General features: G+C 41.6%; 1 protein-coding gene across 1 annotated transcript; it reads right to left on the reverse strand.

Moving 5' to 3' along the window:
- Positions 1-295: 295 nt before the first annotated feature.
- Positions 296-3,637, reverse strand: ID4 (inhibitor of DNA binding 4). Its single transcript, XM_054592201.1, has 3 exons — positions 2,812-3,637; positions 2,351-2,409; positions 296-1,772 (listed from the first exon to the last, which is right to left on the reverse strand). Exons 1-2 carry the CDS (start codon positions 3,250-3,252, stop codon positions 2,365-2,367), a joined length of 486 nt encoding a protein of 161 aa, XP_054448176.1. The 5' UTR covers positions 3,253-3,637; the 3' UTR covers positions 296-1,772; positions 2,351-2,364.
- Between the last annotated feature and the right edge of the window lie 8,982 nt (positions 3,638-12,619).

Below are 12,619 nucleotides of genomic sequence, written 5' to 3' on the forward strand. Positions count from 1 at the left end.
GTCTATAATACTTTTATTCTTGTATAATCTGAAACAAATCCTTTCCTTTTAAAAATCAAACAGACCACGTTATACACACAGTTGACTATTTACAAAGCACCCAATTAAATCCTACTTAATTCTCTCTCACTCTAAAAATTCCATCTAACTGGTGCGTAAAGTACTTATCACATTAAATGCACAATGTTCGCAAGCCCTGATGGTCCTATCTCACCTAGAAAATATTACCTTCCTTAGAAAAGAAAGTCTTCAAAGTGTGAGGTTTTAAGAAATGAGACCAGAAATCACAGTACAAGACAGATAAATCTACTTTAATATTCACATGTAAAAGTTACACATCACAAGAGATTGGACAGTAGTTTACCAGTAACTAACATAGCTATAGTGAAAATCATTTTTATAAAAAAATAATCTAGATGTGGTCATCAGAATTTTTGGTCTACTTAAGTTAATGTTTGAAGATCAACTTTTATCCCTGCTTGAAGGATTTGCCACTATGCCTTTTTCTTTTCTCTCTCACTGTTGCCTATTAATATTCTTTGGAGGAAGGAAAGCAGAAAGTGTTCATTTCCAAGAGGTTGTCCTTTGGTAGCAAGCAGAGAACATTTTTCATTTCTATGATTTTAAATAATCTGTACAAACATGAAACTTCAGTAACATTAGGCTTTAGTGTAAAATGAAGAATGATAAGCATTTTTTTTCACTTTGATAAAACAGTAGATTTCATAAACTCCTTAAGGATCCAAGCATTTCCCCATCCCATATGCAAAATCATTCAGAATCCACGTTGACTTCAATCAAAAAACAAACAACAAACACCAACTCTTTATGTATTACACTAGCGAACCCTGTACTTAAAAACTGGTATTTCTCCAACATGTATGCTTCAAATACAAAGATTTCGATCTAGGTTAAAGAAAAGACATTGGAATGGACTCAGGACAAGTTTATTTTGTGATTAAACATTTCATGCAGTCATGCAGGACCTCTAGCTATAACTGTTACTTCCGATTCTACACGGTACTTTGCAAAACAAAAACAAATTAAAAGCCAAGCCAAACAGAAAGACATTCAAGATATCAAGAGCTCTGCAATTGAGCTGAAAAATAATTTTTCAAAAGAAATAATTCCATAGATTTAAAAAAGACACATATTTACAAAAAATATTTAATTAAAAATATCTTAATTACAGTAGTCTATTAAAGCATATACTTTCTCACACTTATAGAACATCTCTATATATACATGTATGAAATGTCACTCAGTTATCTATACAATATGTAACATTCTTGCAGGGAAAAGAAAGTTCCCTGCCCCGTTTTAATCATCTATTTTAAACAATAGATGTAAAAAAAAAAAATATCTACAATGCTCTGGTATATTAGTAAAGCTTCAAAACAAAAAATTGAGCTCCTTGGTCACAAGTAGGCTTCTAAAGTCGTATTTACTCTTGATCTTCTATTTATCAGTCCTGTTACACTTAAGCTTAAAAGTTTAACTGCACCTCAAAAAACACAGAAATGTACAATTCACAGCGGTTATAAATGAAGAGACAAAAGAGAATATGGATGTAGACTGCTTATGAACGTGCAAAACAAACCCCCAAAAGATGAAAGTTTTATTTTTCTTTCCTTTCGCTCTTGGAATGACGGGTGAAAACGTTTCTAGGATTTGCTGATGTTTTCTCCTTTCCTCCGGTGCCTTTTTGCTCTAAGTTCTGCTCTTCCCCCTCCCTCTCTAGTCTCCTGGCTCGGGCTCAGGCGACCGCACACCTGTGGAAGAGGAATGAATAGAGGGGGTGTGGGAACCTTCCCGCTGCAGACTAACTGGCGCCACCGACCAAACTCAAGACATGCTTGATCAACAACCCAAAACAAACCACCGGGTCAGACAACACCCGCAGCCCGCGGCCGGCCAGGCGCCGATCAGACAGCTGCGGGCCCCCGGGAAGCCGGGAGAGGGGACACACTCCCGGACCCTGCCTGCATCCCCCTTTCTGGGTGTGAGACCGCGCGGGGATACTTCGGCCAGTTTCCACGCCCTCAGCGGGAAGCAGGGCAGTTAGTGTCCGCAGTCATTGGAGGAGGCCTGGGGGTGGCAGGGACAGGAGCTGATGTGTCCCCATTTAGAGTGAAGCCCCAGTTGCTAAAGCGAAGTTACGGGTTCACCTGCTAACTGGCTGGCGGAGAGATAAGAGAGAGAGAGAGAGGGGCAGGGGATCGTCTGCCTCCTTGGGAGTTTGCCCTCTGAAATGCTGGAGGCAAAGAACACTGCGGTGCCTGGCACCGGAAGCCCCGGAGGACGGGCGTCTCTGGTGATCCGCCACTCGAGAAGGGGAAGGCGCGCTCACCTGGACAGCGCGGCTCAGCGGCACAGAATGCTGTCGCCCTGCTTGTTCACCGCGCCGGCCTGGAACAGCAACGGAACACCAAGGGAAAGGTTAGCAGGCGCAAACACCGCACTCGTCCCTGTCCTGGATTCGTTCTGGGAAACCATGCTGGCCCGCGGATGCTCCCACCCCAGCCTGCAGCCCTGGGGACCCCTCCCCTCACCCGCCCCGGGGGAACAGGCTGGACTTGACAGGCCAGGATGCGCCCAACCCCAGTCCCACCCTGAACGTTCACCCTGACCCGCGCTCGTTGCGCCCAGCCAGCTTCTGGCGGCCTCGGGCGCCCGGAGAAGGGGGGTCGGGGGTGCTGTCATTCTTGAGTGCCCCGGCCCCGAAGAAGAGGAGAACCGCGGCCGGCCACCCAGTCACCGCCCCTCCTGGACCCCCTCGGCGTCCGCCCGGGCCGGCGCCGGGCCTCTCACCGGGTCGGTGTTGAGCGCTGTGAGCGGGGTCCGTGGCGGCGCTGCCGGACAGGTCCCGGCCGAGTGGTGCGGTGGCGCCGGCGGGGGCGGCTGCCTCAGCAGAGCCGGGTGCGTCTCCAGGGCCAGCTGCAGGTCCAGGATGTAGTCGATAACGTGCTGCAGGATCTCCACTTTGCTGACTTTCTTGTTGGGCGGGATGGTGGGCACCAGCCTTCGTAGGCGGCTGTAGCAGTCGTTCATATCGCACTGCAGGCAGAGCGCTGGCTCCTCGGCCGCCGCCTCGGCCGCCTTGCAGCGTGCGGCCGCAGCAGCCGCCGCCGCAGCCGCCGAGCCGCCCAGGCTGTGGCCGTGCTCGGCCAGGCAGCGCAGCGCCAGCTCCCCGCCGCCGCAGCCCGACGGCGCCTTGCGGCCCGAGGGGCGCACCGGGCTCACCGCCTTCATCGCGCGCGCCCTGCGCCCTGCGCAAGCGGACCCGCTAGGGCGAACGAAAGAGGCAGGCAAGCGCCGGGCCCCTGCCCGCGGCCGGCTTCACTCTCCTTTCCTTCGCGATTTGCGCGGTCGGTCCGCGCTCCAGGCACCGCGAAGCTCCCAACGATCGCGCCCCCAACAATTGACTGAGGGTCGCTCCGGGTTTTGCGAGGGGATCTCTGCTCAGTGGGCGACACTCGGCTGGGACCAAAAGGAAAGAAAATTCAAAAAGCACCCGAAGGAAAGCTGCCCACCGGGGTCTCTAGTCACTCCCTTTGGAGCTCCGACTATAGCCTAGCAGTCACCGCGCTCCCGCACGCCCGAGCGTTCCCCACTCCCAGCACAGACTCACAACTGCACCTCCTCCCTGCTTTCGCTCGGCCGTCGCGCAGCGGTATTTATAGAGCCGCGCGCCCCAGGGGCGGGGCCCGCGAGCAGGCTGGGTCCCCGCGCGAGCCCAGCGGAGCTAGGCTGGGCGGGCGGAGGGAGCCGGCGAGGGCGGAGGCTCCGGGCAGTGCTTGGGGGGCGGGGAGCCGGGCTGCCCGAGCGGAGGGGTGGGCGGGGGGTCGGGAGTGGCCAGCCAATCAGGCGGACGGTGCCACCTCAGGGAATGATGCCCGGGCCAATAGGAAGGGCACTCCATTCCGTCAACGCCGTAGGTCGGAGCTCTGAGAAAAGAGCCGGGTGGGAGCCGGGCCAGGCTGGTGTGTGCCCTAGGGAGGGGAAAGAGAGGGACAAGTTCCTGCGTAGAACTGCGGGAATGTGCGGCTGGAATTCATTCTCCCTCGGCTTAGGCTGCTTCAGCAGCGCTGAGCCTTCCCGGCTCGAGGATTTCCTCCCACCTCGAGTAGCGCGGCGCATGGGGACCCTCCGCCCGCCACCCATCATCACTCCATACCTGGGATTCCATTGCCTTAAGAAGGACGCTGCTCAAGAAGGCACGTTCCTTCTGTTCTGTATTTTTCCCACTCCGTTTCATTATTTGCCTTTTCACAATTGCCGAAACCATAATGATAGAGTGGAATGTGTAGTCTTTCCATTTTCTTTTAAGAAAAGATTTAAAGCTTGGGGAGGCGGGGGGGCGGGGCGAGGAAAGAATGCCGAGTGCAGTTTTTTGATGAAAAGAAATATAAATAAAAACATCATAGGGTTTTTCTTTTGCCCATCTAGATGCAAAAGTGGGCTCAAGAAATGTAATTGCCTTTAGCATTAAATTTGAGCATGTAAATATTAAAAATTCATAGGCAAGGAGTATTTAAAATTCCATCACGACATATAATGTTAATCCGTTTTATGTAAAATTCATATCTGTAACTTAATGTAGGCCATTAATGCACCTATTCGTGTATGTCAACGTTTCCCCCTTTAAATAAGATGCTGAGAATATCTAGAGTCTCCTCCTTTTGCAACAAAGCATTAAAATTCACACTTCAGTCCATGGAGTCCTGCTTGGGCCCCACCGTGCCCAAAAGTCTGCTAATTAAGGACGGTTCTGTTAGATTTCTAATGGAAAAGCTGTCCTTCAAGGGTTCAAAACAAAATTGCACAATGAACTTCGATAGGGCCTTGTGCGAACTCTTCAAGAAAAAATTGAGCCCTTCAGATGAGATATGAACATAAAAACTCTCAGTCAATGGGACATGAATTTTGAGTGCCTTCACCCTGCAAACCTCCCATCCTCAGACAAGCTAAGAGATGAATTAACTCTAGTTATCTTTATTCACGTTCATGATAGGGATTGGCACCTTCATTTTTAAAGATAATTGAACGAGATGTGGACCTCCTCTCTTCCTGTCTTCCCTCTGTTAGGAAACCCTTTCTCCTTTCTCAGAACTGACATACGTGCACCAGGCAGATGTTTTGTTTAGCCACGTGGGTACTTTATGACTATTGCACTACTAGTACTTCCCCAGAGCACATTCCTTTTTCTTGATGAAATGAGGAGTAATTATTTAATGCTGGTTTCACAGGTAGATGCAGCAACCCTCCTCTCCCATAATCCTTATACATTACTGCCTCCAATAGTTGTTTGGAAACTAGTGACATTCTCTTTTACTTACATGCATATGTAAATGGTCTACATGCACACTTAACCAATAAAAGCATGTTTATAAAACCCCAAAGAAAGGATTTTCCCCCTAAATATTGTCATAGTTTTATATATTCTTGTATTAGTATAAATATACACAGAGAGACTATCGTCATTTTAGACAAAAAGTTGGTAGAGGGAGCACTAATGGTGGTAAGCTATTATCGTAGAGCCAGTCATATCAGCACAGATGATGATAATAAATGGATATATGTATGGACACTTTGTTCCATTGATTTTTCTCTTTTCTAGACTATAAAAGCAGCTCCAAAATTTAAAACCTAAGATTTTTCTCTGTTTGGAAAAATTTAACTATGCTAATATACATTTCAAAACTTTGTGTATCCTAACTTAATTAAAATTAAAATTTATTTTAAATACTTAACACAAAGGGACAATCCTATTCCTCTTTTTGGACTTTGCTAAATCTCAGAGGGCTATGCCCTAGGTGTGGCAAGTGTCAAAAGCCTCAGTTTCAGGTTTTGTAGGAGGTGCTGTCAGTGACTGGCTTAAAATCAGGCTGACTTACTGGGGGGCGGGGGAGGGGCGGGAAGGAGGTAAGTTCCAAGGAATGTACCCTGGCCACATGAACAATAGCACCCAGGAAAAAGATGATCCTCAAATCCTGCCAGTGGAGTAGGCAAACCCAGGTATTGTATTATTCTTTTCAAAGGTTAGAAGGCATGAAAACATTAAAAATTAAAGTGCTATGTAAAATATTATACAATGTAAAAAAGAAAAATATCGTGTGCTTTTGGGTCCCTGAAACCAGAGACTATTAGGGGCTTCACAATGTATACTTTTGATTCTTAGACACGACATCAAAGCTGAAGTCACAAAAGACTTTCGGCACTGACAGCTTAAAACAGGGTTTACTCAGCAATTACCAGCTTTTGGAAAAACCTTACAAGCTACATTATTTCTACTGTGCAAAGAAGGAAATTTAGTTTCCCACGACTCTTCCTTTTACATCAAAATGCTTCCCTTGCACTTGTAAAAATAAGCTGGGCTAGCCAAAAGCCCTTTGCCACGAAAGTGCTAGAGACTACCAGAATGTTCCTCTATGGGAAGCTGGGATGAAATATTCATAGAATTGCAAGGAAGCCCTGGTGACCAGAGTCATGTGTATACCCCTCCTCCAGACAAAGAGGTCTGCAGCCCTTTCTGGGGACGCATTCTAGAGGCTAATCAGACCCTTGCTGAACTGTAACACCCAGGCTCTCAGAAGGCACAATCGCCCTGTGTTTACATGAAGTAAGGGTATCCAAGCATATTGTGCTATTCAGCGCAAATGCCTTTTTAGGACTTGATACTTCTTTCTCCATGGCTGGCAGTGAAACAGTGGGTGGGCTCAGACACACAGATAAACATGAGCGTTCCCATGCCTTCGTCTCTAGATGTACATCGTCACTGAAGGAGGCACAGGCATTCTTTCTGGGCATAAGAAACCACTATGTACTCTGCAGCAGGAATGTCTCTCGCTCCAAGAGTGAAATGGGCAATGTGGCAATTCAAGCTCAAGGTTGCTTTATCTGGCACTTAAGTGTTACAAACTTACTTGTGCTGCCCTCGGATTGCTGATGTCCCTCCAGGAAGCACTGATAACCTCTTGGCTAGCTGGGTCTTGGAAAAGGCTTGTAAGAAGGAGATGCTCATATATTGAACATAGCGAGGCAAATGTGTCCAGCAAAAATGCCTGTGTCAGGAACTTTAAAAGGTAGTCTGTTGAAATAAGAAATAGATGATTTTTAAAAAGTCCTCCTCAGACAGATTAAGGACAGAAAAATGAAAGAGGTGTCATTTGTTTTTACCTTAGAAGATGCAAAGAGAATGGGTGCAAACGTCAGACATTTTGGGTTCCAATTTTGGCTCCTAGATTTTTATCATTAAGCTGGGTTTTTAAATTCCTGTGCCTCTCATATATAGGAAAGAAGGATAAAAATTGTGTTTACTTTATAAAGTGTTCCCCTTATATATTATATATATAAGGACTTACATAAATTTCTTAGAACAGTGTCTAGCACATGGTAAGTGTATAAACAATGTTCAAATTCATTATTATTTTTGGCAAATATTATCTCAAGTCTATGACTTGTCTTTTTATTCACTTAATCTTTTGAGAGCAGAAGTTTTCAATTTTGATTGTTTTATTTATCAATTTGTTCTTCTATAGATTATGTTTTTGGTATTGTATTTATCTAAGAATTTTTGCATAACCCAAAGTAACAAAGGTGTTCTATGTTTTCACCTAGATGTGTTATGCTTTTGGGGGCTGGGTTGGTTTCATGGGCGTGCACCTTACGCAGTCACACAGGGTCCGGTGCGTAGAAGAGTCCAAGCTTGGTTTAATACTCTGCTGCTAACCGTCTTGAAATTCTCAGTAATTTTTGAACAAGGATCTTGCATTTTCATTTTGTACTGGACCTGAGAATTATGTAGCCAGTGCTGATTCTAGGTTTTATGTTTTGGTCTATGATCCATTTTGAGGTTATTTTTGTATATGATTCGATATTTGGATTGAGGTTAATATTTTTGAATGGTGGAAAGAAGGGGAAGGGACTAATCAAAGAAGACATATGAATGACCCATGGCCATGGACAACAGGGTGGGGATTGAGAGCAAAGGGGGAAACACTGGGACAACTGTAATAGAATAACAATAACATTTTTTTAAAACAAGTACAATGCACCATGATCAAGTGAGGTTTGTGCCGAAGAATATGACATTGAATGAAGATTGAAAATCAGTGTAATTTGCCTTACTAATGAACTAAAAACAAAAAGCCAAAAAAAAAAAAAAAGAAAGAAAAAGAATATGTACATCCAATTGTTCCAGCACCCTTTGTAGAAAAAACTACCCTTTTTTCATTGGATTGGCTTTGTACCATTGTTGAAAATTGTTTATGTATATGTATGAGTCTATTTCTGGCCTCTGAGTTCTATTCCATTGGTCTATTTGTCTCTTTTTATGCCACGACCATACTGTCTTGGTTACTGTAACCTTATAATAAATCTTGAAATCAGGTAATGTTGTTGACTCCAGCTTTATTTTTTTTTTCAAAGTTGTTTTCGTTATTCTGGCTATGTTGCATTTCATATAAATGTTAGAGTCTGTGAATTTCTTCAAAAAAGAATCTTTAGGTAAATAAGGTCAAATGCATGGCTACAGAAGGAGACTAGACTTTGGGTGGTGAGCACACAATGTAATATACAGAAGATGTATTACAGCATTGTACATTTGAAACATATAATGTTATTAACTAATGTCATCCCAATAAATTTAATTTAAAAAAGAACTGGTATCCAAAATACATAAAAACATACCCAGAGTGTACAAACACTCATAACTTAATAATAAGAACACAAACAGGGAGGGGGATAAGAGGAAAGAAGGGGAAGTGTCATCAAGAAGCATGTATAAAGGACCCATGGACAAAGAAAACAGAGAGGGGAGGATTGAATGTGGGAGGTGGGATTGGGTGGGGCAGGGGAGAGTAATGGGGGGGAAATGGGACAATTGTAATTGACTACCTATCTATCTATCTATCTATCTATCTATCTATCTATCTATCTAGAAAACAACCCAGTTAAAATGTGGACAAAAGACTTGACCACTAACAAAATATACCAATGACAAATGAGCACATAAAAAGATGCTCAACATCACAAGTCATTTGGAACATGCTTCAAAACTACAGTGAGATATCATTATATATCTGCCAGAACTGCTAAAATTAAAAAGACTAACCTTACTAAACACTGGTTAGGATGTGGAACAATGGGAACTCTCTACACTGTTGATAGGAACATAAATTGAGGAAAACCACTTTGGAAAAAGCTTGGCAGTTTCTTAAAATGTTAAACATAGACATACCATATAACCTTTTCATTCTACTGTTATGCATCTATCCAAGAGAAATAAAATCGTATATCCAAGGACCACAAAGGGCCTGAGGAAATGAAGGGGCATGAGAATGATGGATATGTTTATTATCTTGATTGTAATAATGGTTTCCTGAGCATATAATGTCAATACTTATCAAATTGTTCAATGTGTGTGTGTGTGTGTGTGTGTGTGTGTGTGTGTAAAATATATACAACATGTATGTGGCTTATATGCCAATTATATCTCCACAAAGCTGTTAAAAGAATTAATTTTTAAAATTAAGTATTGGATCTTGGAAGAGTTCCTTCACTAAAACTACCAGAATTTGTCTATAAATTCCATGATAGGCATTTTATAGTCTTTTTAGTTTTGAGTTTTTTTAATTTTTCAATTATAGTTGATGTTCGATGTTATTTTATATTAGTTTCAGGTATAAGATTAGACAATTAGGTAATTTACAAACTGATCCCCCTGACAATTCTATTACCCACGTGGCACCATACATAGTTTTATAATATAAATATATTATTTATTGGTTATATTCCCTATTCTTTACTTTATAATCCCATGACTGTTTTGTAACTATCAATCTGTACTTCTTAATTCCTTCACCTTTTGGTACTCAGGCCCCGAAAGCCCCTCCCCATCCAGCAGGCTTCACTTCTCTGTATCTAAGAGTCTGTTTCCGTTTTATATGCTTGTTTATTTTGTTCTTTAGATTCTACATATAATTTAAATGATATGGTATTGTCTTTCTCTGATTAACTTATTTCACTTAGCATAATATTCTCTAGGTTTATCTGAGCTGTCAAATATGGTAAGATTTCCTTATTTTTATACCCAAGCAATGTTCTATTGTATATATGTACCACCTCTTTTTTATCCACTTCTTTATTGATGGGCAGGCACTTGGGTTGCTTTTATATGTTGGCTATTGTAAAAAATGCTGCAATGAACACAAGTGTGCACATATCATTTTAAATTAGTGTTTTGGATTTCTTTGGATATATACCCAGAAGAGGAATTGCTGGATCATAAGGTAGTTCTATTTTTTTTTTTTTTTTTAAGGAAAGCTCTATATTGTTTTCTATAATGGCTGAACCAATCTGCATTCCCACCAGTAATGCATGAGGGTTTCCTTTTCTCCAGATCCTGACCAGCACTTGTTTGTGGATTTATTGATGATGGCCATTCTGACAAATGTGAAGTGGTATCTCATTGTGGTTTTAACTTGCACTTCTCTGATGATTAGTTACATTGAATATCTTTTGATATGTCTACTGGCCATCTCTATGTCCTCTTTAGAGAAGTGTCTATTCAGGTCCTCTGCCCAATTGGATTGTTTCATGTTTTGGGTTTTTTGGTGTTGAGTTGTGTAAGTTCTTTATAAATTTTGGATATTGACCCCTTATCAGATGTATTATTGGTGAATATGTTCTCCCATTTAGTGGGTTGTCTTTTCATTTTGTTGATGGTTTCTTTTTCTGTACAAAACTTTTTAGTCTCATTTGTTTATTTTTTTCTTTTATTTCCCTTGCCTGAGGATATATATCAGAAAAAAATGTTACTAAGAGAAATATCAGAGTTTACTGCCTATGTTTGCTTCTAAGAGCTTTATGACTTCATGTCTTATATTAAAGTCTTTAATATATTTTGAGTTTATTATTTTATAGGTGTAAGAAAGTCATCTAGTTTCTTTCTTTCTTCTTTTTTTTGCATGTACCTGTCTGATTTTCTCAACACCATTTTTTTAATAGACTGTCGTCACCCCATTGTATGTTGTTGCTTCCTTCGTCATATATTAATTAACCATATACGTGTGAGTTTATTTCTGGGCTCTCTATTCTTTTCTGTGGGTTTATGTGTCTGTTTTTATGCAAGTACCATACTCTTTTGATTCCTATAGCCTTGTAGTGTAGTTTGATATCAGGTAGCATGATTCCTCCAACTTTGCTCTTCTTTCTAAAGGTTGCTGTGGCTATTTGAGGTCTTTTGTGTTTCCATATAAAGTTTTGAATTATTTGTTCTAATTCTGTGAAAAATGCCGTTGGTATTTTGATAGAGATTGCATTGAACCTATAAATTGCTTTGGGTAGTATGGACATTTTAATGATGTTAATTCTTCCTATCCATGAGCATGGTATATGTTTCCATTTATTTGTAGCTTCTACAATTTCTTTCTTCAATGTCTTACAGTTTTCTGAGTACAGGTCTTTTACCTCCTTGGTTAAATTTATTCATAGATATTTTATTTTTAATGCAATTGTAATGGGGTGTTTTCTTAATTTCTCTTTCTGATAATGTATTATTAGTGTATAAACATGCAACAAATTTCTGAATGTTAATTTTGTATCCTACTGTTTTGCTGAATTCATTTACTAGTTCTAGTAGTTTCTTGGTGGAATCTTTAGGGTTCTCTATCATGACATCTTCAAATAATGGCAATTTTATTTCTTACTTTACAATTTGGAAGCCTTTTATTACTTTTTCTTGTCTGATTTCTGTGGCTAGGACTTCCAGTACTATGGTGAATAAAAGTGGTGAAAATGGCCGATGTTGTCTTGTTTTTGGTCTTAAGGAAAATGTTTTTAGCTTTTCACCTTTGCATGATTGTTAGCTGTTCTTTCTCTCTTTAAACTCATATAATATTGTTTTCAGTCAGGTATCATAATATTAACCGAATGCTGGTTGTATACTCAAAGAAGGCATGAGATATACACTGATTTAATATTTTCAATTGTCATGGTATCCATTTACATAGTCAGTCACCTGCTGGTAATGGACCACATCTACTTGTTATTTCATATTGCTCTGACATGGATCTGAAGCTCCAACAAGGACCCAACCTGATTATTTGAAATAATTTTTCCCTTGAGCAAAAACTAAAGCTGTGTTCTGGACTGTGATCTCTGTGCTTCACCCTGTTATAGCATCTTCTGCCTCAATCGCCCCACATTAGCAGGTGCCTGGTGGCAAACACACACTGGGTGGAGAAGATAAGAAGCCTCATCATTCCATATTCAGGATGGCCTACCAGTTTTTCTTTTCCACCCTTTCCTTCTAAGAAAATAAACAATCTACCAAGATTAAGTACTTTTTACTGTCACTTCCAGAGAAGGGAGCAAAAATTCCCAATTGGTACCATATTTTTGCTTCTAAAATCCTGGGCTCAATGTCTGTAGACTCAGATTCTCTATCTGGTAAGTAAAGGAAGAATTTACAAGGATGGAGTACAGATTAACTGCTTTGAAAGCTCAAGAAAGAGGCAGTTAGTAAACGGGGGGGGGGGCAGTATACTTGTGTATAATGAATATTCAGTGTTCACTGATGTCTATGCATCTATTTAAAAGGGTTTGTAATAGGTAA

This window comes from Pteronotus mesoamericanus, unplaced genomic scaffold (assembly GCF_021234165.1).
Source record: "Pteronotus mesoamericanus isolate MK-2021 breed Mesoamerican mustached bat unplaced genomic scaffold, CSHL_Meso_final scaffold_31, whole genome shotgun sequence".
Classification (NCBI taxonomy): Eukaryota; Metazoa; Chordata; class Mammalia; order Chiroptera; family Mormoopidae; genus Pteronotus; species Pteronotus mesoamericanus.

Excerpts from the sequence above, each read along its gene's own strand:
- ID4 (XM_054592201.1), bottom strand. The coding sequence starts at position 3,252 with ATGAAGGCGGTGAGCCCGGTGCGCCCCTCGGGCCGCAAGGCGCCGTCG. Across the intron at positions 2,410-2,811 it reads CAGCGCTCAACACCGACCCG|GCCGGCGCGGTGAACAAGCA; the intron begins GTGAGAGGCCCG and ends TTGCTGTTCCAG.